Here is a 25,247-nt window from a genome sequence, read left to right on the forward strand (position 1 = left end):
CTCCGTCTCAGTTCCCAGCCAAAGAAGAGGGTAATAACGCTACCACAGGGTGCTGGGAGAGGAGAATGCCATTAATATTTTTAAGGCACTTAAATACCATAATTATGAGCACTGTAGAAAAGCCCTTGAAGAAATTAACAGTTCTGTCTATTAAGCAAGATCTGAATATTGTATAGTAAAGAATGGTGTGACTTATTGATGGGCCTGTGTGTGGAACAGTGAAAGTAAACCAGTATTGGACACTGGTGGGTAGAGCTCAGCTCTAGGCTGACGATGGGTGAGATTGGGAATAGCAAAAGGTTGTGCCACAGCAAGGCTCTGTCCTCAAAGGGGTGAAAATTAAGATTATGCCAATCAGTCCTCCTTCTGACATCCCTGAAATGATGTGTTGAAGCCTTTTAACTGGTATTTGCCAGGCAGTCAGCTTTAGCAGAGGATGTTGTATAGCATGGCATTCGTGTGAGATGGAGCTCATCCAGGGGAGGTTGTGGTTGTCTTGAAGACGCTGACCAGCAGTCGCTCCTGAAGTTATTGTGATTTTGCACAAGCCAAGGATTTCTTCCTAGTGAATTTAGGTGTAGGACTTGGCCCTTCATATGGTCTTGGCAAAGATTTTGAGTTCTTAGAATCTAGTATTTGTTCTGGGACATAGGAATGATACCCACAGGGAGTTCCTCTATCTTTTGCCTCCCATGAAAACAACAATTCTTTCTTTACAGTGGCATTGTAAGAGATTCTATTTGTAAATAAGTATTTAAAACCATATGAATGCTAATAACAAGAGGTTTTTTTCAGAGAGCAGTTCTGACACTGCTGTTGTGCTCACATGCAACTATTGCTAGCCTGCTTTCTGCAGAGAAAGATGTGGTTCTACTTACCTCTACTACCATTATTTCATACTTATTCAATTTGAATGACAGCTATCATTGCCTACATATATACATATACATATATATATACATATATATATGTATGTATAAAAAGATTTGAAAGAGCAGTGAGGTCTGCATTCAGCTTTTGTAGTAGAATATGGAGATGTGAAGCTGTTACCTGCAACCACGCAGACACTGTCTGTGTACAGAGGGCAGCAGGAAGGGGTTCTGCTGTGAGATTGTTTCTTTCTGCTCAGAGTATTGCTTTTTGTTACTCGCCTCCTCAAAGGACTTGTTGTGGCTGTATCTAATTCGTGTTTAATAAGCTCTTTCTACTTCAGGTGTCAATCTGTTTTGCCCATTACTTTTCATTTTCATAAATATTTGAGTGCAAAACGATAGCAGTTTCTGCATCCACAGTGGCTGAGTGGAAAGGGAAGTCTTTTTAGAAGAGCTCCAGAAACCAACAAAACCTGAAATGAGATGGTTTTGTATACTCTTTAATTGTGATTGCATACATTTGCACAGATACAGGATATTCCAGCTGCAATAAAATAAAAGTAAGGGATTCTTTTCCTGAGTAAGTGCTCAGAAAAAAAAAAAGAAAACAAAAAAACCTTTATTAAGCAGCTTGATTTATTGATCATGTCCTGCAAAAATCTTCAATACTCTGAGCAAATAAACCGCTAACTGTCCTTCTCTACTGTGTGACCACGAGGTAAACTGTAGTCAGTACTAGCAGAAATGGCACGGAGTGCAAGTTCAGAGCACACAATGAACAAGGATGTTTTAATGTGAAAGATGCCTTAAAAACAAGTTAGCACTGCAAGTATTCTTTCTTCCAAATATTTTAATGGGTTCTTGAAAATGACTGTTTAATACATTATTCAGTAATTTGTATTTATACCTGAAATCAAATTCCCTGCTTCTGTTGCATTAGGAAAGCCATCTAGATCATCAGTAGAATTGTTTGCAGTCTCCCTAGCTAGAAAGTAAATGGCTGTAATTGAGGTGATAGTATTAATTTGAGTAAAAGAACACGACCCAAGTTATTCCTGTTTTGGTTTTGAAGGAGAGAGGGAGAAGTTTGTCTTTATTAATTAAACATCTAACCTAAATGTATTGAGGTGTAGGGCTTTGCAGATGGCAACCTTGGTCCTTTAATAATAATTGGAAAATATCGATTGAAAGAAGACTAGCCTGTCATGCTGATAATTGTGACCAGACTTAGATACGATCACTAGATCTTCCTGAGATTGCAAAGAAGCAGTTACCATCTAATTGGTAAAAAGATTGAACATTATTTTGGTAATTCCAAAGCTTTGGTAACTTATTCCCCGTTCATTTATATGTCTGGTACGTATACCACTATAAAGTGGTTAAATATGGTTTAAGCTGATAAGACTATGCTATATAGTATTTACATTTCATGAGCATCCCAAGTTTTATAGCTGTTTTAACAATATACTTCTCTTTAAATGCAGGTTAGATCTGCTGGCTGAACACTTCAAAACCACAACTGAACTGATAGTTATTCTGTATAATGGCACGCTAAGGCTGAGATAGCCTGATGGCAAGAACAATCCGAGGGGTTTTAGTTACCACTGCTCGTGACGTGAAAACTGAAAATACTCTGTGACTTTCCAGGAGGTTTCTGTGTCTTTTGACTTTGTATTTGGTCTGTTTAAGCTCTTCCTGACTATGAAGCTGTAATATTTCAAGAAATAGTACTGAGGACACCCCCCTGACGTAGCTGGGAAAATAAATCAATTAGCGCAAGTGAAAGCAGTTCTGAGAGGAATTAGTATGCATTGTCGTTTTTATAGCGGGAGGGATTTCATGAATGGAGTGTAACCTCTGATAATGCGAGGCAGATGTTACGCAGTTGGAGTTTTAGTTATGAAGGCTTGAGATTGTCAGCTGGATTTTATTGGTGTTATTTCCATAGCTCACATCTGTTTATGCCAGTTAAGCACCAAATATGAGCGCGCAGTTGTTGATTCCGTGTGTGTGTGATTTCAAGGTGCTGTGTGCTCTGCAGCCACAGCGCTAACTTGTACGCTCACACAGAATTTCCCAGCTGAGCTTTCAGATATCTGAACAGCACGAGTTCAAAACCTCGAAGCATTTTCTCTCCATTTATAACTACTAGCCCCCCAAAAAGAAGGTCTGGAAGTTTCAGGGGCCCTCCGTTGTGTGTGAGGTGAGCCCCAGCTTCCTCTGCATCTCGAATGCTCTTTTCATAGCGCCGCTAATAGCCGCGGCCGCTTTCTGCGTGGATGTTCAGCACACGCTGTTGTGAATCCCAGGATGATATCGCCATCACTTAGAGCTGTATTTTGCATCGCCTATTCTCTTACTGCTCAGCATGCACAAGGGTAGAGTTAAAATCTTTATTCAGTTCATTTAAAAATGTTTCTTTTGTTCTCCTTATCATGTTCTGGCTTTCCCAAGGATATATGCCTTGAACGAAAAGTCACATGTGCATTACTAATTGTGTGCCATTGTATTTACAGTTCCTAGTGGTGGCACTGTGAAGCTACTAATTCTTTTGCTTCACTTGATGTAAAATAATCTGAGTGTCTTTGATAGCAGTGAAACAGTATTAATTGTTTTGTACATTTCTTGGTCACTCTTCTTAGGTGGTCTTCATAATCTATTAGAACTTTCAGCCAGATTTTTGTAATGTCATGCCTCCAGCAGTGATTAAATTGGTAATTAATGAACAGGCCTTGGCAACATAAACCACATCCCGTTAATTTTCCCTTTTGAGTTTTTAGAAGTTGTCGTCTCTGTCGGAAAGCGTTGCGCCACCTCGCTACAGCCCCTTGGCATCAAACCACGACGGCCTGATTTTTTGCAGCCATTAGTAGATCAGAGCAGTAATTTCACAGTATTTTGGTCAGGGTAATTATGGTACCAAGTACCGAGCAGAGTCGGGAATTCACACAAGAAGTCCAGAAATACCAGGTGAGCTTCCTCGTGTTCACTGGGACGTTATGATCAGTTTAATTGGGCTCTGTTTGATTCCGGCCGCGGAGGCTCTTTGTGCCGCGGCACCGCGGCCACTTTCCGCTCCGGTGTTGCTGACCCGCACTGACAGCCCTGCGGCAGCGCCCGGCCCTTTGAAGTGGGGCTCTGTGCAGAGGGCGCCTACAGAAAAAGGGAGAAGCCGGGGAAGAGGTTACTGTAGCAAAGCTGTGCCGCAGCCCCTGCATGGAGCAGGACCCCAGCAAGAACCAGCGGGTGCGCCGGTCGTCCTTCGGGGCCGGCTGCAGGTGGAGGGCCCTCAGCTGCGCGTCGGGCACAGTCAGGTTGCAGTAGTCACTTGCCTGTTGGCTGTGGAGTGAAAGGACTGTCAGTGGTCACTTCTCCCGAAGCCTTAATGAAACCAAATAGTTTGCTGCGGGTTCGGGTCTAACCGTCGGGGTGTTTCAGGCAGCCTTGTCAGTTGATGTTCATGAATTGACTTGAACGGAGATCAAAGTGTTTCTCAAAATGGAGAATCGGGGAGAGAGACAGCTCCTTCAATCGCACCACAAGAGCTAATCAAGCCATCAGTTCTTTATGCGCTCTGCGTGCCTTTAGCGTTTAATACCCAATGGTTTGTCAGGACAAATTGAAATTGCGGGGCTGGGGGGGCACGCTGCAAACAAAGTGGGTGAAATGCGTGCTTCTTCCTTGCAGGGGCTCGTTCTGAGAAATTATAACACCCAAATGGAAAACCGCAGCAGGCACTGTTGATTAAATATTTGGGGTCGGGGGGGAAAGGGAAAAAAAAAGCAAAGGTAAAGGATTCAATGGGCACTGAACGCCTTCGCGCTGATTAAAGATCCGAGTTTAAAGTCAAAGAGAAACCCATCTCAGCGTGGCTTTTTGTTTCTCTGGTTGCTAATGAACTTTTCTCGCTGCAACATTTTAAATTGGATTCGGGAGATAGTTTTTGGAGTGTCAGCTAAAACAAAGTCATGTGAAAATGCCTCTCCCCCCCCCCTTCCTCCCTCTCTCCCTTTTTAATTGATATGATTTAGGCAGAGGAAAATGGTAAGGGGGATTTTTCTATTGCAGAAGCAATTTTTAAGGGATTTAGTCTTATTTAGCCCGAAGGTCTTCACACTAATGAGAGCACTTAAGTTACGTCCAGGCGTTGATTAGACAGCTCATCTATCAACTGGAGCATGAGAATTCGTATTTTAGGGACCCTTTATGCACTATAAACGTATACGCCTTTTTTTAGCGCTTTATATACCATTTTCCACAAATTTTTAATTACCTTCTTTGACATGCAGGGTAACTGCAGCGCGGCTGGCAGAGCACGCATGCTAACAGGGCAGCGCTGTGCACGCAACAAGAGAGAATACCAAACTCAACCCGTGCAAATTGGCGCGCTGAGCACGAGTTGTTACCGGATACATTGCTTGTACCGCTGCCACGGCCCCGAAGGTCTAACAGCACGGATTTGGGGAAAGCACAATTACACACCTTAAAAAATGCCCATCCGCCGCCACCAAGAGTTGGGAGCGCTGACTTTCCCCGTCATTTCTTTGGCCGTGTTTAAAACACAACAGTGTCTTAATTATTTTCGGAGCTGCGCTGAGAAGTCCAGCTTTCGTAACTTTTTGACATTTCAGATTTAAAAAAAAAAAAGAAAAAAAAAATTAAAACGTTGCCACCAGCTTGCACTATGAGCAGCCTGTAATAACAGTTAAAAAAGCTTTCTGAACTATTTGACAAGATTTCTTAGTGCCGAGGCCATATGCTGTAGCCTTTAAGCTATTTCTTCCTATCAGTTTCATTATCACCTGCCTCTGAGTCTCCAATATCATCAGTAAGCACATGCAGAATCATAATTATGCCATGTACAAGTTCTTTGATAACATGTACAGTTTTCTTCTTAATTCTTTATCAAATGCATTGATCGTGGCATGTGTGCATTGATCCAGGTCCACCATCTGGCTGTGTGTGATAAGCACAGTGGCATCTTTGCATTTCCACTGTCATTCATTGCGCTACAATTTGGCTGCAGGGGAGTAGTGCCTGGGATTAGCCCTGTTCTGCTACTTACTTGCATTTTAAGTTGACACCTCTACAGCGGCTCAGACCACATTACAAACTGAAACACATACGCACGACTTAGTGATGTGACACTCCTCAATAAGCTTACTCCACTAGCTACTCAACAATCTGTAATTGGATTTGTAGGAATAACAGCAAAAGATTTCCTAAGAATTGCTGGGGACAGAAGGTGAAGTTTTCTCATTATTGGCAAAAGGCTAGGTATAGATCCTAGGCGATTGGTATTTTCCATTAAAAACAAGCTGCCAGCAGTTTGCAGGACATTTTCAAAAAAATATATATATAAATAAAGAAAGAAAGAAGAAGAAAAAAGAAGGAATCAGGACAACAGGAATAGGATGGGGGGAGGTGGGCGCTGCGCTCGCTGCTCGCCCCGCGGCCCCGTGCCCTCCCCGCACCGGGGGCAGCCCCAGGCTGCTCCTGCCCCGCACGTTGCTCCGCTCGCCGAGCGCTTTGTTTCATAACCTGACTTCTTTTTTATTTTTTGGAAATCGTAAAGTCAGGTTTACACAAGAGAAAATCCCTTAAGTGGAGCCCTGCAAATGTTGACTCCTGCAATGAGTAAGCGGCTTCTTTCCCTCTGCCCGGAACCGGCGCGTTGGAAGGCACCGAAACGCCGCCGCCAGCCCGGTGACCCCAGCCCCGTGTGCACAGCCGCAGGGCGGTCCCGGCCCCGCTTTTTGGGTGACGCCACCGGCGTTGGCAGTGGCGGCGATGGGCGTAGCGGGCGGTGGTGCTGGTTGGCCTTAATTACAGAGCAGCAACCTGCAGGCTGGGATGGAAACGCCTCGGTCGCGGCGGGGCTGCGCGGCTCTGAAGGGGTTAAACGGGTTAAATCTTATTTATCTGAATAGAACTGCGGGGCTGTTTTGCAGAATGCGCCAGCACAAATACCTATGGTTCGCTTTGACGTTACAATTTTTTGTTGGTTTCTTTACTTTAAATACTTGAACTGTTAGACCTTTTACTTTTTTCTCTGAGAAAGATGTATTTGTACCAGATTAGAAAAGCTAAACTGTTTCTTTACATTGAATAATCAGCCTGTCATGACAAATCTATCTCCTTCTGCATGAGTAGGTGCCAGTTTGACTAGCTTCTTTTAGGCGCACCCTGGGTTTTAAGCTGGATCCATGTGCATGACTGGCAGTGCATTTGTTGGGCCAGATCTAAGGAGCCAGAGAGCGTTCAGCTCCTTGTTGCCTACAAAAGAGCAGCCAGACAGCCAGCAAGAGGCCTTGGATGCGGCACAAGGTGACACTTACTGAGTCAGCCACTCTTTTATTATTTCTTTTTCCACATACATATATATTTTTTTTCTTTCGGTAAACTAAGAATTTACCCTTTTCACAATGGCACAAGGAATTAAATTGTCAATGGGTTGCTTGTCTGAAGCCAGCACTCTTGACACCAGAAATACTGTACCGAAGGAGCCGTGTGTTTTGTGGAACAAAACAGGCGATAGTAAGAAAGCGATATCTACGTGGCTAACATTTCTTCAAAACAACTTCTGCTGAGGGAGTTGTTTTCCACATGGCAACCACACAGCCCCACTCTGCACACACACAGCCTTGTTTTGCTGGCCGGATTTTGGAGTTTCAATTGCATTTTTTCCCGAAGCTACATTGTTGGTGATTCTTTCGGTGTGGGACTTCGGGCTACTCCTGTTTTCATTGCATCTATTCTCATTATCGCCCAGCAGCGCGGGCTGTGAGCTCCTTCTCAGTGACGATGGTTTCATACTTCCTGCAGTATTAAGTGTTTGAGGCAAATGTTTTCGTGGCAGCTGGCCGTTGGTAGTTGTGTAGGAAATGCCCAGGATGGTGGTGGCTTTCCTGCAGCTCTCCCTGCAACCCCACGAACACCGAGGTGCAGACCCAGCGTGGTTTGGTTTGTGCTGTGCACATTTTGCTCGCTACCTGCGCATTTGGAGCTGTTCTGAAACGGCAGCAGAGACCAAACAGAAATGTGGTCCCCAGGGTGCTCAAAGATTTAATCTGACCAGATGGGACAAACTTGAGAAAGATTTTGACTTTCCACTCTGTTTTGCAACAAGAAAGGCTGATTTTTTTCCCCCGGTCCTTTCTTTGTTAGGAGAGGCAGAGATCAGGCCATCCCCAGAGAAATGAGCAGGTGTGGCCATTTACAAGCATGTCTGGTTATATTATAGACCAACATGAGAAAAGTTTGCAGTGGTTTGAAAAGAGCAGCTAAACAGTTTTAATGTTTCATCCCAAATCCTATTTACTCAAACAAGAGCCGATCAAGGTCGTGGTAGAACCCAGCCTGTCCAAACCTCTAAAGCTTGTGTAATTTTATTTTATTTTTTGTTATTTTTATTCCATCTTCCGTATGAACTGAATAGGTGCATTTTGGTAATCCTTGCCTCTGGACAAGCACAGAAGCCTTTTTCCCTCTGAATGGCTAATAGCAGAGCCGTCCTTCCTGCCTGCTGATGAAAGGTGCCGGGCAGTTCTTTCTCTTCAGTGTGAGGGCAGAGTTCTGTGATTTTGGACCCCTGTCCTGTGCGCCATGGTGCTGCTGTGATTTTGATACAGGGCGTATTGCTGAGCCTAACCCCCTGTCTGTGGGCAGCTGAAGATTTTCCCCTTTAAATGCCAAGTAAACACAGCGCACGGGATTTTTATTTTTTTGTATGGGGAGAGGATAATTCACCATCAGAGTGCTGGTGCAAGCTCAGGTCAGATCCTCCCAACGTTCTCACCGAGGCCAAGTGGAAGCCCTGGCAGAGGTTGTGGTTGGTGATGGTTTGTTGGGTTGGTTTTGAGATTGCGGGATTCCAGGCGCTTTCAGGGACGATGCTTTCAGGGTGGGTTTCCCCCCCCCCCCCCCCTTGCAACCCCATCCAGCAGCGTTTCGGGTCGGAATTCACCTTCCCAACCCGGGGCGTCGCTTCTGACCCAAGCAGTGTCAGCGCCGGCGTCCGCGGCGAGTACAAAAGGGACCCCCTAACGGCGGCCGGGCCAGGGCGATTCTTAAGATCCAAAGGCTGCCGAAAGAACAATTGGATAAAGTTGGGGATTGGAGGAGCTCGGTTTTCTTGTGCCGGGGAAATGAAGCTCCAGCCCTTTCTCTTCCCAGCCCCTTTAAAAGCAGAAGGCTGCTAGGGGGTTGTGGCTGTGTCAAAGCCGCTGGGATGCCACTGCTGATCACTTTAATTACTAGGACTAAGGAGGATAAAATTAAAAGTAGCAGCATTGAAGCAGTGGAAGAAAGCTTGCCGAGATGGCGGTGAACTGTGAAATATAAAAATTGCATACCAACACATTTTTCTAGGAGGGAAACAAGGAATTACATTACTTATTCTTGAGGAGTTTGTCCTTAAATGGTGAAGTTTGCCTTGCTGTGCATCCGCCTGGCCGGTTTTTAGACCACTGCAAAGTAATTGGCGGGGAGGGACCGGGTGAACTTCTGTGTCCCTTCGGCATGGCTGGGATGGGGAGGGGTGGGATGGGAACAACTGCTGTGTGCGTGTTTGCAGCTCAGCTTCCTTTGCTGGTGCGGAGCTTCTCTCCGAGGGCTTTTAACTCCTCCGTCCCCTTGTTTCTTTCAGACGGGAGAATTCCCTGCTCGAACATCTCCCCGCAATTTCCTGCGCAAAACCGAGAGTGGGCAATTAGCGATTTGCTTTTTAGTAATTGTTCTGCGACTCCACCTGAGCTGCTGTGGTTTACGCACTTTTTCTGCTCTAAATGCCGTTGTTTCTTCCAAAAGCCAGGCTCAGTAACCGGCGGTTCAGATACACGGGTTGAATTGAAGCCATAAATGTGCTGGGTTTCTCTTATCCGCTGGTGATGATTGGCTTAATCAGCACCAACACAAGGCGCAGTAATCTGTGTTTGTTCGCGATCCCCGGGATGCTAATGACCACGCCGTAATTCGGGAGGCAGCTCGGTGCAAGGAGAGGCCCTGCCTCAAAGCGCCCGGACGCGGGGATGGGGCCATCAAACCGGCCGGGGACCCACGGGTTCATTCATATCAGGAACGGCACGTCGGAGAGGATTGAGCAGTTTTATTCCACGTGAAATTAAATGTAATTAATAGTAGCGAATAGCATGGGTTGGACTCGGAGCGGGTGCTGTGTCAGGTGCCGGGCCGGCTGGAAACGGCATCAAATGGATCTGTTAGAGGCACAGGAGCTTTCCAGCTGTATCCCCTCCCGAACCAGTCGCTGGTGGGACCGTTGCTCTGCGCCTTGCGGGCTGGGAAAGCAAACAAAGCGGCGCGCATGGCGCTGCAGGGCCGCGCAGCGGTGTCTGCCGGGGGAAGGACACGGGCAGGAGAGTAAATCACGGCCATCTGATGGGGAATCGGAGTTCTGTCACTCAGGCGCGAGATATTGTGCTGTGTCCATACGCTTTGTTTACCGTAGGGTTTTATGAGTTGTAACCTGCCCATGCAAGCTGTTAATGAGGCTAAATCTTGCTGCTTGAGGATTGAATTACAGCACACCTCTGGGCTAATGGTTATAAACAGAAAGTCCCATTAGGGCTGCATTCTGATTCATTCATTTGCATTTCTTCCATTGTGCCGAGAACAATGATGAGTAAATAGCTACAAACAAACAATTTACATGGAAATGGGTAAAATGTACCTAATTAGTATTTTGCGCTTGTTTTATTAACATTGCTTCAACTAAATAGCACTTAGCAGAACCCTTAGCAGGTGTGGGGTGCCGGTGGGCAGCCTGCCGGGCCGGGCATCCAAAACTGGCACTTGAGCCACCCATTGAGCTGGCACTGCAAGACCTGTCCCCACCTGTTGGCCACACACTTATGGGCACATTGTACTGGGAGCCAAGGGCCGGCCAAGAGAGTGGGAACAGTCCTATTGGGCTTTTCCCAACCAAACCTTGAAAAATGAGTGTTTTGAAGATGGAGATAGGTTTACTTTCCTTAAACACATCCTCCTGCTGGTATTTTTTCCACCATAGTGTGCTTTCGAAACTTGGCTCATTTGTATAACTGAAATGTTGCAGTGCTTCTACGGTAGTTCTGTGCTTTGGGAGAGCTGCGCTACCTGAAATGATTCCCATGGGATCTTTTCTTTGTTACTGGCCAAATGCCCCAACGATGGTGTGTTTTAACATGAGGCAAAATGGTTTGCACTCTGGCATCTATTGCTCTTTTGTTCATTTTCTTTCATTCATTTCCATTCCTTTATTTTATTAAAAGCATGTATCTGTTGAAGTCCGAGGGTCACATTCTTCTCCACACTGCAGATCTAGAAGGTGAGCTTGGTGGAGGGGCTAACCAGGAGCAACATCTGGCTTCTCCTGCCCATGCAATGAGGGAATGCTACTCAAACAAGCAATTCAATTCAGTAAGGCCATTTCTGTAGCCACGGCAAGACTTTCTGTAGTCACTGCATTGAGACAAAAGTTGCTGAGAATTTTTGTCAGTCTTTTTCTAGAGCATAGTTTGTAAATTCTTTAACTTGTCAATAATTGGGTTTCTATTGCAATAATAATTTGAGGAGCGCTTTCAAAAAATCTGATTCGTAGCAGTCTTTAAAAATTGTGGTGTGACACCCAACTGATACCGAGCATCCTATTTATAATGTGGGCCAAGCACCGTGCTGTAAACCAGTTACTATCATGATGATCAGATTGAGAATGAAATTGCATTTCTGTCAATTACTGACTTGGCAACTGTTCAATATATCTTAGCAGCAAGATGAAGAGCGGCGTCGGCAGCTGAGAGAGCGAGCTCGTCAGCTAATAGCAGAAGCTCGATCTGGAGTGAAGATGTCAGAACTTCCTAGCTACACCGAAATGGCTGCAGAAAAGTTGAAAGAAAGGTCAAAGGCATCTGGAGGTGAGCTAAGGAACTTTGTATCTTATCCCCATGGCAACCTAGAAGCCAGAGAGGACCTTTTTGGGTGTCACTTTTATTCAGGCTTTGAAACCTTGTGTAGGTAATTGTTGTTCATCAGGTGCACGTATCAACAGAGTGGCCGCAGATATGCGACCTGAGTCGGGGTGGTGGCATTTAATTCCCAACAATTAAAAGAAAAGCAGGTATGTGAATGGAAGAGAAAGTGTTCTGTGAACACGTAGCTCATCAATATAATGGCCCATTTGTACAGATGCGTTATTGCCTATAGTTTTAGTAGCATTCCGTGATTATTGCTTAACATCTCTTCAGTATGTAGCTTTTGTAGGAACGCAGGCATATCATTTGGGAGAAATGACATCAGAAGTACTTTAAGAGACTTTATTTTGTATCAGATGTGTTCCAAAGACTGCTTTGGAAGAAAATTTTAAAGGAGGTCTGTGGGAGGTGGGGGACAACAACCTTTTAATTTTAAATGGCAGTCTTTTGACATACCACTCTCCTTTACAGGTTTTGAGTTGTAATATTGCTATAATGTTATTAAACTGACTTTGAAATGTCATTAAAATTCAGATACCTGCCAGTGCTACGAGCTGGAGTAATGCAGTGTCACTCAAACTCAAATGGGTACTGAACACACGTTTCAGTACAAGCTTCTTGTTCTTTCAGTGTTTCCTACATGTTCTAAGGAGAGGTTGTGTTTCTCCTACTCACATGCAATTGTAAGCCAAGGTGTCAGCAAAATTTGGGTCCGCTTTTATAGCCCATGTAGGTTCAACAACAAAAATTTTTCAAATGCTTTATATGCATACATATGTAAATATATTCATATTGCACCCTAAATCCTTTGCTTCTGTTCCATTTAATACCAGAGAAAAAAGCAGTTGTGTTGTCTCTCTGTCTTCGGTTTTCTTCCCTGTGCCCCATAAATCAACACAATTCCTTTTTAGTGATAAGTAGGGAAATTGAATTAAATTCTTGATGGGGAGGAAGTAAGACTTTGTTACGAACCAACAAAAATGCCTTCTCAAAGTTTGCTCACATGAAAGAAACTGCAACCTACTGAAAAGGGGAAGAGGAGAAGAGAGATGAGTAGTTTTTTCCATTGCAGGATTTTTCCAGTTCCAACCAATTTATTGGGAAAATTCAGCCAAGTGGGCCAAACCCAGCAGTGATCAGCGACAGCGCAGAGCTGCCCACTGAGCTGGACAGGCTGCAGGAGCGAGATGGGACAACACCTGGGTGTCATATGGGCCATGATCTTCATCCCTCTTCTCTATTTCTGACTCCCCATCACAGAATCGTAGAATGGCTTGTGGTGGGAGGGACCACAAGGATCATCAAGCTCCAACTCCCATGCCACAGGCAGGGCCACCAACCTCCATTTGTAATACTAGACCAGGTTGTCCAGGGCCCCATCCAACCTGGCCTTGAACACCTCCAGGGACGGGGCATGCACAGCCTCTCTCGTTCAGTTACTTTTGTGCAGTTACACATCTGCTCCTCCATTCTTCCCCTCCAGGTAGGGGGCACTTTCTGCATGCATCCCAAGTGCTCAGCTGGGTGGTGCTTGCCCTGCTTTGTTGCGGTAGCTCACTTGAAGTGTTGCCAGGTAATATCCTGGTATGCATCTTTCTGGGAGGTAGCTTTCCCTGTTCATATTTTCCTCTGGATTTTTGCTCTTCTGAAGCTTTTGCCCTTAGCCCTCATGCAAATGGCCTGGAAGTGGTCATCTCTCGTTGAAGCAAGGGTATTTTCTCTGTCTGTGTTGGCTAGGATTCAAGTTATTGATCCAGGTTAACAAAAACCCTAAAAAAAACTTCTGACATCACTGGCTTCACAGGGATTTGATCTCTTTTATGTGTTTCTCTCTTTCCTCTAATACGTGCACTGTAATATTTCTTAAGTAGCCTGGCATTTTGTTACCAGGACAACTCGGTGCAGCACTCAATCCTGACGGATACCCTTTGCCTCATGCCATTGTCCCAGAGCATACGTGTGATTTTGGAGCCAGGTTCCATCCCTCTGGGGTACATCTGTGCAGCTGCATGCATGCAAATGCAAGCTCTCCTTCCTGCAGCACCCAGGTACACCTGCAAGGCATTTCCAGATGTTATGCAGACCTGTTTGAGCAGTGTGTTGCCCATCTTTGCTAGATGATGCACAGTACAGCAGGCTGTACAGCTGGTGCTGCTGTATGCTGACCAGAGTTTATGTATTCCCAGCCAGCTGCAGGAACAGGGCACAGATTTGGTATATTTATATGTGGATTGCATAAGCTCTTGGAGAGTTCCAGTGTTATTAGAGGATGAGACAGTGCATCTTCTGCATGCTTCTGCCACTCTGTTGGTAATTCCAGGTGCCACACTGCATCCCTTATGCCAGAAATTAATTCTTCTGAAATTGAGCAGTTCTAGGAAACAACATCAACACTTTATAAACCAGATAAATTAAAATTGCTTCTGATTTCAGTTTTTTTTTTACTTGATTTCCACCAAAAATAAGGATTTAATAGACATAGTCTCCTTTTTGTGACTGGATTCTGAATACTACTCCTAATTGCATCCACACGTAGCAGTTCTTTTTCTCTGTGGTCCTGTATTCCCTGTACAGTACCCATGATAAGCTTATAGTAATATGTCTTCCAAGCTGTCTCGTCCATTATGTTTCATTAATCTCTTTTTTTGCATTGATTGCTACATTTAATTTACAGGAAGGAAATGTAGCACATCGTTTTCCTTTCTCTTAATTCAGTTCTTCCAGAAAAAAAGAAAAAAAAAGGTATTTGAGCTTTGGGATTTTGGAGGTTTTAAAGACTAACTTCTTGCTGGCTGTTGGTGCAAATCTGAACAGTGTTTCTGTGTACTTATTGAGAGCTTTCTGTTTTGGGACTGGTACTACATTCTCAGTTAAAAGGCTTTTTTTTATTCGTGGTCTGTGAAAATGAGATGCCTATGGCAAGCACAAACTTTCCTGGATAAGCATCATCCTTTGCTGCGGAACCCAGTTATTTTCAGTAGGTTTTTTGGCACATGAGACAAAATACTTCTTTCTGCCAACAGCCAGAGGGTGTGGGGTGGCATCTTCAGATTTATTACATGTCCTGCTAGCTTCCGGCTGATAAGCAGATGCCTTGAGGTGGGGCCAGGGACAATGCTGAGATAGGGATCCAAGTATCCTCCCTCCTCCCAGCAGCAGTGGGGCAAAGGAATTGGCATCTTATCTAGGTACTGTCTGTGAGCAGCAGGACGCCCATCTCCCCTTTGGGATTGGGGCAGTGTTTTCTTTCCTCGCAGCGTGTCCCAGCCTTCCTTTGCAATGGTGTGTGGGTGAGGAAGGGTGGCCAGTGGGCAGGGAAGGAGAGGCAGCAGGAGGGCTGACTGAAAAAGCACCCAAAATAGGCAAACGGGGAGGGGATAAGAAGGTGGACAAAAGAATGGAAAGGCAGAGGGACATTAGAAGGGCAGAAACAGAAGAAGAGAGAAAAAGAAGCATCCAAGTGTGTAGTGAGACAAAAAAAAAAGAAAGTTTTATTAAAAGATAGAATTAAGAACTGGAAGAGTGGACTGCAGTTCCAAAACTCACCACGTGAGCCAGCTGGTGTTGCATTGCACTTTGATACTGCAAGTTTTCAAGGTGCATCAGAGATGCTATTTTTGAGGCAGTGATTTGAAGGGAGTGTACGTGGCAGCCCAGTCTTGCACCAAACTTGATCTCCAACTTGTAAATCAGAGTTAACTCCTCAGTTTAATGTCTTTAACAGGCAGCATTTCTATCTGTTGGCAGTCCCTGCTGTTCTTTCTTCTTACAGCACCTGATTTCTTGTACACCTTAAGCAGTGTTTCAACTCTACCTTTCTTCCATTCCCCCACCTTTCTTCCTTTGTTACTGTTCGGATGCTCCTGTCACATCCCATAGATTTAAGTGAACTTTGTATTTGCAAGTAAAGAAATTAAATATCTGAATTCTAAATCTCTGGGAAAGCTTGAAAGATTTCCCAGAGAAAGTGCTGGAGGCTGGAGATGTCTTCTTCCCTAACAGCAAGTACTGCTCTCACAGCAGCAAAGGAAACGTACAGATCCTTTTCCCACAGATGCAGTCCAACTCCCAGCAATGCTTTTGTCTCACAAAGGAAATTGTTCCTTCTTCATTTTGTCTGTTGCAATTCCTCTACACGTTGATGGCTTCTCTTCTACTATTCTGGCTTTTCCTTATGGTTCCGAACTATTCTTATTTTACTCTGTCAGTCATTGCAGTCCATGGTCTGTAGGTAATGCTCAGTGCTGTTTAGTTGTTGGCTAAATTGCTCATCTTTAATTCTTTTCTTTTCAATATTTCTCAACTTGGTAAAGGTTTGTTGTCTTTCTAGGATCTCTACTGACTTATTTTTCAAGGAAGCAATTCTTGCACAGTCTTCTAATTCTGTGCCCTGCTTCTAGACCAACTGCTTTAAGTTTTTCACGCTAGTAATTTGCTCTTTCCTTAGAAGGTGTCTGTCATTTTTGTCATGTTGTTTCTTTTAACATTTATAATTGCAGAATCTTATTGTAGCATGCTTCCCAAACACATTTACTTCCTTAATACGCTCGAAGAACATGGGACCTTGAGGGGGAAAAAACCCCAAAAAACAGAGTAGTTTAAAACAAAGAAACATTGTCAATTTTGAAAGGTATTTGAAAACTTCTGAAATTCCTTGAAAAGAATGTTTTTAATTGGCAGTTCCTTATACAGTGTCAGTGTTCTGACAATGATACTCAGTCAACCTGCCAACCTTAAATTAAATACTAGGTCAGGTCATTATCTGCCATTAGGAACTGGTGTTCTTGATGTTACCTTCTGTTTTGTTACCTAAAATTGTGGTGTCAAAGGCAATGCCTCTGATTTCATCTTGCTGTATCAAATTTAAATTAAAAAAAAAAAAAAAAAAAGATTATATAATCTAATATTGGCACTCAGTTACCAACAGTCATCAGCTGAGGCTGTTCTGACACGTCCAGCACCCTGTTGGGTTGCCTGCTTGTTGTGAGCTGACCTTGCTCGCTGGCTCCTTGGGGTGCTTTGGAAGGCATCCAGGGTTGAGGTGCCGCTGCAATGTCCCTCTCCTTTTCTCTGCCACCTCTTCCAATGGTCTGTGCCCTTTGGCTGCTCTTAGCCCAGCAAGGAGCACCTTGACCAGACCACCTTTGGATTTTTCAGCACCATCATGAGGGACTTCGGGTTGTGTTCCCACATGAGAAAAAGATGCTGATGCACTTTGAGGCAGTGTTAGATCCTCTTTAGAACCACTGCTGTCCCTGCATTACTGTTCTTCCCTTTATCTTCCGCTTGCTCTTTACCCCATCCTGATGTCAATGTGCCCCTCTGCTTCATACAGCTGCCTCCCTCAGATCACAGAGCCCACTGTGTTACCATAAATGGGAGCAGGAGAAATACTGCAGAGAGTTCTGGGTGTTTTTGCCCAGCTGAAGAACTGCCTGATCCCGGTTCCTGGTTTGGCTGAGGAGACCAGATTGCCATCCATCTGGCTCAAGCTGAACCATTTGGGGAGAGAGCTGACATTCCAAAGACCAGCAAGAGTTAGTGGAGAGGAGCCTGGGGAAGTCATGGTGGTCGAGTGAAACGGAGGAGTCCTGCAGCATCCTACTGATGTCCTGCTGACGCAGACCGCTTCTGCAGCAGGCAAGCAGCCCGTGCTAAAATAGAAACTTCTTTGTGCCTTTGTCGTAGAAAGTCTTTCTCTGAATCGGCAAAGCTGCATGGAAGTCTGATGATTACAGAGGAACTGAAGGTTAGAAAAGAGTAGCAGACGCACACACAAAAAAGCCAAAAAGCTCCTACAGTGGGAATTGTAGGGATGGTAGAGATATAGAGGCGAAGAAAGGAAATGGCCGTACAGCCTCCGTGTTAGCAGCGTGGGTCTGGAATCTGCAGGTCTGAGGATGAGTTTGGTGTACTTCAGAGACAGGCAACGAGCCATTGGCACCAACCCCAGGCCTCTGTTATTCAGGATTCTGGCACCTTGGTACAACGTTTGGGATCCTTTTTGTTTAGGTAATGTCAGAGTGTATCAGTGGTCTGTAATTACAGTCAGCATTTTTCCCTGTTGTGCAATGTTTTAACGCTCCTGCAGTTGCTCTATTTGTATTCTTTCTCCTGGCATGTTTCAGCCTTCTCTTTTTCATCACTTTTATATGCGTGCATACATACATAGGAAAAAAATGTTCATATAAGTCTGAACAAGTGTAGATAGCACACGATACGGGACTTAAAAGTGAGCAAATACAATGCAGCTACATGCTTTGAAAATACTACTCTAGCTTTTATGGACCTTGTTTAATTTCATTGTATATTTGTATTGAACTTGTGAGTCAGGATTATTCCTGGGATCTGCTTCACAATTTGCTATTTGATCTTCCTCAGGTCACTTACTCTTTCTGCGCCATAATTTGCCTACATCATCATCATCATTGTAATTATAATAATTAGCTACTTCGTAAAACATTATGGGGCTAATTTACAAGTAATGTTCATGGGCCGCTCTGAGAAACCCAGCGGAGGGATGCCATAAAAATATCAAGTGTAATTATTATTATTATTTTATTTGAAGTGTACGTCGCTCACAAACACTCCTGATTCAGGGCGCCACAGCGAGGCAGCAGTGTGGGAGGTGCTCCTGCTGCACCCCTGCTTGCTGAGCATCGCATCTCAGGGGAGATGTTCCTGCTCCCATCGGAGGTGATGGCAGACACAAAGGCGTAAGCAGGGTGCAGGGGTCACCTCTTTGTGTTGTGTGGTGTCAGACAAGGAGCAGCAAAGTTCTCTGAGCTGGGAGCCCAGTGCTGGTGGCTGCTGCCTTTCTGGAGAGACTGGAGCTCCCAGTTTCTGTTGCTGGCCAGACTCGTTCAAAGCTGCTGAACGCCAGCATCAGCACCTGTATCCCACTTTGTGTTACAGAGAGCTGGGAGCCTGGGGAAAATCATTATGACTCAAGTTATAAGGAAGAGCACATGTGCTTTTTAGAGTTAGGCTGACACTCAGCGCAATGAGCAGCCACTGCTGAGGCCAGGCTCTGCCTTTATTGTGACAGGAGCTTCCAGCAGAGCTCCCTGCGTGTGTATCGGATGGCATCAGTATAAAGATAAACCCATGAGTGGACTGGGTGAAATCTTCTTCCTCACTTACTTAACGATTTGCATTTTTATCATAACGCAGCTTTGTTCTCTGAAGTGTTCATTTTTATTTCAGTTTTGTGGCGCATGAACATAAGACAGTACTAACCTTAATGCTGTGTGTTCCTACAGATGAGGATGAGGATGATGATAATATTGAGATAGATACTAACGAGGAGGTTCCTGAATGCTCTGTTACTGGAGGTGGAGATGAGCTTACTAACCTAGAAAATGACCTTGATTCAACGGGTAATTTAAATAATGGCTATTTTGTGTATTTTGCATGACTAACACTCTGTCATCATAAGTAGTGATGTGCTGCTTCTCTCTGTCATAACTTTATTTCTTTGTGCCTTTTCACGTCTTTCAAACCCTAATGTTTGTTCTCCTTGGATATTTTGCATTCACGTTTGGTTGAAATGTAAGATCAGGGACAAGATTATTATTTCCAGTAATGGCAACTTAAACATCTTCTCCTTTTTGATGGGGAAAGGGTTTCAGTCTAGATCTGTTAAATGGGAGCAATGTGTTTGGAACAGAACTCCTATTTAATTTTTAAGTTGAAGCAATACTGTTTTCAGAAACACATTTTGAAATCATTCATACTCTAGTAGAGGTACTTGTATTGTCCATCATATTGCATGCTGGTCCAATAAGAACAAATCATTTTAGTGGTATTTCTACCTCCTAAACTTGTAAACCAGCCAAAATGGAGCTGAGGTTCCTCCTCCACTGATGATAAACATGTCAGAGTTGTACAAGGAAGCACTGGTATTTTGTGCTCTGTACATCTGCTGGCTACTAGTGGTCCCAGGGAATGCTGGGGGCCTCTTCGCAGTGTGGTCTGACTCTCAGCCCACCACAAGGTCCTGTGAGCTTCAGCAGCCCAGAGGAGTGACAAGCACTGGACAGCATCAGGAGCCAGGGAGTGGAAGGGTGAGCTTCTTCCAGCAGCCGCTGACTTGGTTCAGCCCATGTCAGCTGGACCCAAGTGTGTAACCCATGACATATTCAATCAAAGCACTTCATTTAGTGTTTGCTCTTTGTTTTCTTTTTGTCTGTCTCTTTTTTTTTTTTTATCATTGCATCAGCAATGGTAGTCGTTCCTTTCAGTTGCATTAGCAAGCTGATCTCTGTGTGCGGAAGGTGTAAGTCCTGTCTTTTATTTTTTTGTATGAGGATATCCTAGGACATAGGAAAATATATTTAGTGTTTCCAACATTTGACTTCAGCTGATTTAGAGTAGCATCCTATAAAATAATTTTCCAATAAATTCGTTTTAGGAGACATAGAAAATCGGTGAATGAATATTCCTGTCACATAGCCCCAAGGACTTGCCCACGCTTATTTCTGTGGGCCTTTATTTCCCTAGAGATACCTTCTCAGGAATACAAAACACTACACAAACTTTCATTTCCACCATGGGAAGACATTATGAAGAGAAAGCTGAGACATGGTTTTGCAGGTCAGTCTGCACATTAGCCAGATGGACAAGCAGCGATGTTCAAACGACTAAGGAAGAAGGCGATCAGCAATTCAGAAAGCAGCCTGGTGCTGTGATAGAAATCAGTGCACACAGATTTTGGTGGAATTCTGCCAATTCATACCAAGTTCTAACGAAGGCCAAATCCCTTGGGAGCAGCTAGATTCAGAACTGTGAGGGACGTTTCACATTTGGGGTCATTGTTGACTGTTAATTAATTTGTCCCCTGCTGGATCTTAGTCCCTCCTGTCTTTCTCAAGAAAACTTTGGGTTTTTGTGTGTGTGTGTTGTTTTGTTTGTTTGTTTTTACTGCAGGTTGTTGGTTTTAAATATTGCATCTGTCTGTGTTTGTCAGTGCTGCTACCATACGCCACTCTGAATGTATCTGATAAAATGTGAACCTCTTCTATCATAGTTATTACATGATGTTTATGTATAAAACCATGAGAATGTGCATGTACTTACATGTGAGCCTCAATTAAGGGCACCCTGGCTGGGTGTGCCAGAGGAAAGGGAAACTATCCTTCGTCATCACCCAGCCCAGCCCGCTGCTGCTGCAGACAGGCATCATTTGGGTTCTAGCATGCCAAAAATACTTGGGCTAACATGAATCAAACCTTGCAAGGCAAAACACTTATAGCCCCACTTCCCTCACTAGCAAGCAGGGAAAACTCTGTAGGAAAGCACTGTGTGTGTAAGTGTGCTGTACGTTTGCACAGTCAACCTGCATATAGAGGTTGAGCATTGTTAGGAAGTAAAATTCTCAGCCGTCGCTTATTTGGGCTCTGATTTGTGTTCCTAAAACTGATGGGAAAGTTCTGTGGGGTCCAGCAGATTCTCAATCTGTCCTTTCAGTGTAGTTCTGACGTGTCTCACTGGCGTCGACGTGTTCTATAAATCACTGTAAAATATTACTAGAAAGCTGGCTCTTTTGATTCTGCAATTGTAACGTTTAGAAGCTGTGCCAAGGAGCCTTAGGATGAATGAGTAGTTCATAAACTTGAGGGGTTATCAGTACTTACAGTGTGTGATAAATTGTTATATGTCATCTGAAAATAAATGTCTCTTTAAGTGTGTTTTAATTCCAAATTATAAGTAGGAATGGGAGTAACTGGGCCTAAACATTATCTGGTTTCTGTGTTTCTCACCTGCTCTCTTCAGGCTGTGTGTACTTGCTTAGATGAGTGCTGTATTTTTTATGTATGGTTTTGTGTTTGTTTTTTTTTTAAAGGAAATATCTAAATGTAATTATGCATTACACAAATCTACACCAATCTGAATTGCAAAATAATAATAATAATAATCCTTCTAGTTTCTACTATTTAGTTGGAAATTGTAGTTAAGTGAATGAAATCTACCTTTTAAATTGGTACATTGTTGTGCCGACTCTGCATTTAAATGCATCTCACTCTGTTGTATGTGGTATTTGCATATTTAGCAGAACAAAACAGTAAGTTGGTGGATTTGAAGCTGAAGAAGACCCTAGAAACTCAGCCACAGGTGGCAAATTCACTCTCCAGCGCTGCTCAGAAAGCTGTAACTGATAGCTCCGAGCAAGATGTTAAGGTAAGTTTTGATTCACTCTTTTGTCTCAGTACCTTTGTGTTTTGAGTTCTGTTTGTACCTCGTGATGGGGAAAATGATTTCTTACCAAATCCTTAATGGCAAGAAATGCAGAGTCTTTGTGGCATGGCGCTTGTGTAGGTTGCAGTGCACCGGGGTGCTTTTTTTTCTGTTGGTTAAGCAGCACATTTTTGTCTCTTTTTGCGTCTCGATGCTTGTAATCGGCATGACAGCAGCAGGCAGAGGCATCACCTCCAAGTTGGCAGTGCTGGGGCTGCCACTTGGATAAGGAGTGCAGCGTGGGCTGCACCCTGCATGCAGCGCTCAGCAGCGAGCTTCGGGAGCAGCTCTGGGCGCAGCGCTTTGCTTCCCTTCACAGCCTGGCCCTCTCTTTTCTGCTGCACTAAAACTAAGCTGCGTTCCTTTTTAAAGCCATACATACTTGGGTACTTGACAACGAGCGCTCCTGAGAAAAAAAGAAACCAGTATGTGGTGCGTGTGGTTGTTTTGCCCATTCTAAACGTTCAGCCCTTCAGCAAAAAGCACGCACCACTCAATTTTCCGTTTCATTTTCTTAATTATGTTCTTACTATTATTTTTTGTTTTAAAAAAGCAGTCCCTGTATGTCATGAATATCCCTATGGCTCTGGGGCACTTCCAGTTGGGTATAACTTTTCACCCACCTGCAGTCTGTGGGGAAAGCGCTGCTGACTGAAAGGATTTCCTTCCCCAGATACAGAGATGCTTTGAAGTCCCAAAACAATGACTTTCATTGCTTTTCCCTTACACTGTCGGTTCCTATAAATTGGTGATGAAAGTGTGTGGCAGCAGCAGAGGACTTTCGGTCTCTATCTTTGAACAAAAGGAAGCCTGGATCAAGTCTGATTTTTGCGTTCAATTTAGCTTTCTGCAGTGGATTTAATGCAAAATGAAGCTGGCCCAAGAATAATACAATGGATTGAAAAGGCTAACTGAATTAGTGGGCTTAGAGGAATACATTTGTAAAGTGGCAGAAGTCCCTAGTCATAAAAAGGTTTCTTAAAATGGGATTTACTGGCTAATCACACCGATATTTTAGCATGTTGCCAGGCCTAAAAAATTAGTCGTGTTTGTTTATTTTGGTAAAGACTCGAGTTTAGGCCGTCGGCTCGTTATCGTGCTGCTAACAGGAAACCACATTCTGTTTAGCCAGCATCATAACCACCCGCCTGGTGCAGCCGACGAGCCCTCCGTCCAGTAGGAGCAACACTTTTAAGCTTAATTCCCCAAATTGAGGCTGGGGCCGCCTCCATTAGGGGAATGCAGCACCACCTCGTTGATGAAAAAGGGGTTTCTCTTTTCTAAACGGCTCCTGCCGCCGAGCCGGGTTTTTAAGGTGCTCCCACAAAAGGTGCGACTTAACAGTTTATCTTGAAGGAAGAGTTTGAAAGCGGCTTTATAAGGAATATATGGTGTCCATCTGTTCTCGGGGAGCTCTCGGCATTGAGTCGGATTTGTTTTTTAATAAAATGCAGTTTACACGTTTATAAATGAGGCATTCTGTGTTTGTGGAAAAGGATAAACTGTTACCTTCCCTGGAGGATTGTGTATCCCCGGCCTCCTTGAGGCTAGAGAATAGGCCATTGGAGAACTCCCTCATTACCGATTGTCTCAATGCAGAGGAAGGGCAAAGTCTTGGTAGCTTTTGATAACCAGTTTCAGCATTCAGCAGGCTTAGCTATTAGTCATGCATCTTAGCCTTTCCCTATTTACTTTCAAAACACTTAATAAAAATAATAAAAGATTAGGTATAAAATGAAATATTTGTTTGGTACACAGCACCTCGGTATCTGCAGCTTCCACACACTGCGGTGGTTCAGTCTTCTGGGATATTTCACGTCGACAGAACCATTTGAATTTGTTACCAGTATTAACATAGGAAGCCCTGGAAAAAGATAATTGTAGTTTCCTTAGCTGTAAAGGGCTTACTTACAAATCTGGCTTTGGAAAGTTATAGCTGATGAAATGCAGTTCAGTGGGGTAGTATTATAATCCTACCTTTTAGCCTTCATCCAGCATTAGTGGTTTATCTCAATGGGCATAAAATTAGAAACTAGTTCTTCTTGTCGTACAAGGCTGGGGGACTGTAGGAAGCAGACAATTCCTTCCCGGCTGGCGGCATGGCACGGCACGGCTCTGGGCTGCGGCACGGCCGGTGCGGGAGGAGGGGGCCCAAAGAGCCAAAACCAACCGCTGCCACCGCACGCTCCGCAAAAACACGGAAACTTAGTCACTCCTGTCCTTTCCTTTTTCTTTTCCTTTTTTTCCTTCTCCCTGCAGCTGATACTTTCGTCCTGTGCAAACTGTGGTCTGAGTTGGGAAATCCTCTCTGCACAACCTGCGTTGTGTTCCCCCAGCCAAGCGTACCTTTCGAGTTTAGTGTCTCCGCATTGTAAACAAAAGAAACTGTTGTGTGCCTTGTTTTTCTAGCAGAATGGAACAGAGGAGCATCGTGCTGAGCGATTACAAAAAGCAGCAGAACGTTTTAGAAATCCTGTTGTGTTCAGCAAGGACTCCACCGTCAGAAAAACTCAGCTCCAGTCTTTCAGTCAGTATGTGGAGAGCAGACCAGGTAGGAGAAAATATAAAGCGTGTTTTCCCATCTTATGATTTAATAATATTTAACAATAAATATATTAAAACCCGATAATGTAAGTCCCCATTTCAATACATAAATATCAAGCTTTATAATAATTTTACATGTCTTTCCCCTTTTTTCAAGAGATGAAAAGGCAGAGATCAATACAGGAAGATACAAAGAGAGGAAATGAGGAGAAGGCTGCAATAACTGAGACTCAGAGGAAGCCATCAGAAGATGAAGTGCTTAATGTATATTAATTTTTTGTCTGGTTTCATGATTGCTGATAATTCTAAACTGTATGTGGAAATAGTGCCTTTATTTGTTAAAATGAGATGTTAGGTTTTTTTAGATGTCAATCTCCAGTGCATTCAAAGCAGAGTGAGAGGGGTGCACTGTTGAATTAGTCTGCAGTGTGGTGATAATTGTCAGATAAAAAAAATGAATTTTTCAGAGTTCCACAGCCCCAGCTTTCTTGAGACATTTCCATCAGGGCACTTCCCATAAAGAGATTCCAGTATTGATCTACCGGGAGGATTTTAATTATTACAATAGCAGATACCGCAGAGCTGCAGTTAGAGGGAAGAGTCACATGAGACCTGCTAGAATTTCTCA

At 43.9% G+C, this 25,247-nt stretch overlaps 1 protein-coding gene across 12 annotated transcripts in view; it reads left to right on the plus strand.

The window, feature by feature from the left end:
* The window catches only part of EHBP1 (EH domain binding protein 1), a 196,866-nt gene that overhangs the window by 139,702 nt on the left and 31,917 nt on the right, over window positions 1–25,247 (plus strand). For 3 of the 12 annotated variants that reach the window (XM_048938416.1, XM_048938420.1, XM_048938417.1), the window contains 5 exons: window positions 11,635–11,782; window positions 19,102–19,218; window positions 21,891–22,018; window positions 24,485–24,626; window positions 24,777–24,883. In XM_048938416.1, coding sequence (XP_048794373.1) covers window positions 11,635–11,782; window positions 19,102–19,218; window positions 21,891–22,018; window positions 24,485–24,626; window positions 24,777–24,883 — 642 coding nt within the window. The remainder of the gene's footprint in view (window positions 1–11,634; window positions 11,783–19,101; window positions 19,219–21,890; window positions 22,019–24,484; window positions 24,627–24,776; window positions 24,884–25,247) is intronic. The other 9 variants (XM_048938419.1, XM_048938427.1, XM_048938423.1 and 6 more) reach the window with 7 other exon arrangements.

Source organism: Lagopus muta, chromosome 2 (assembly GCF_023343835.1).
Source record: "Lagopus muta isolate bLagMut1 chromosome 2, bLagMut1 primary, whole genome shotgun sequence".
Taxonomy (NCBI): Eukaryota; Metazoa; Chordata; class Aves; order Galliformes; family Phasianidae; genus Lagopus; species Lagopus muta.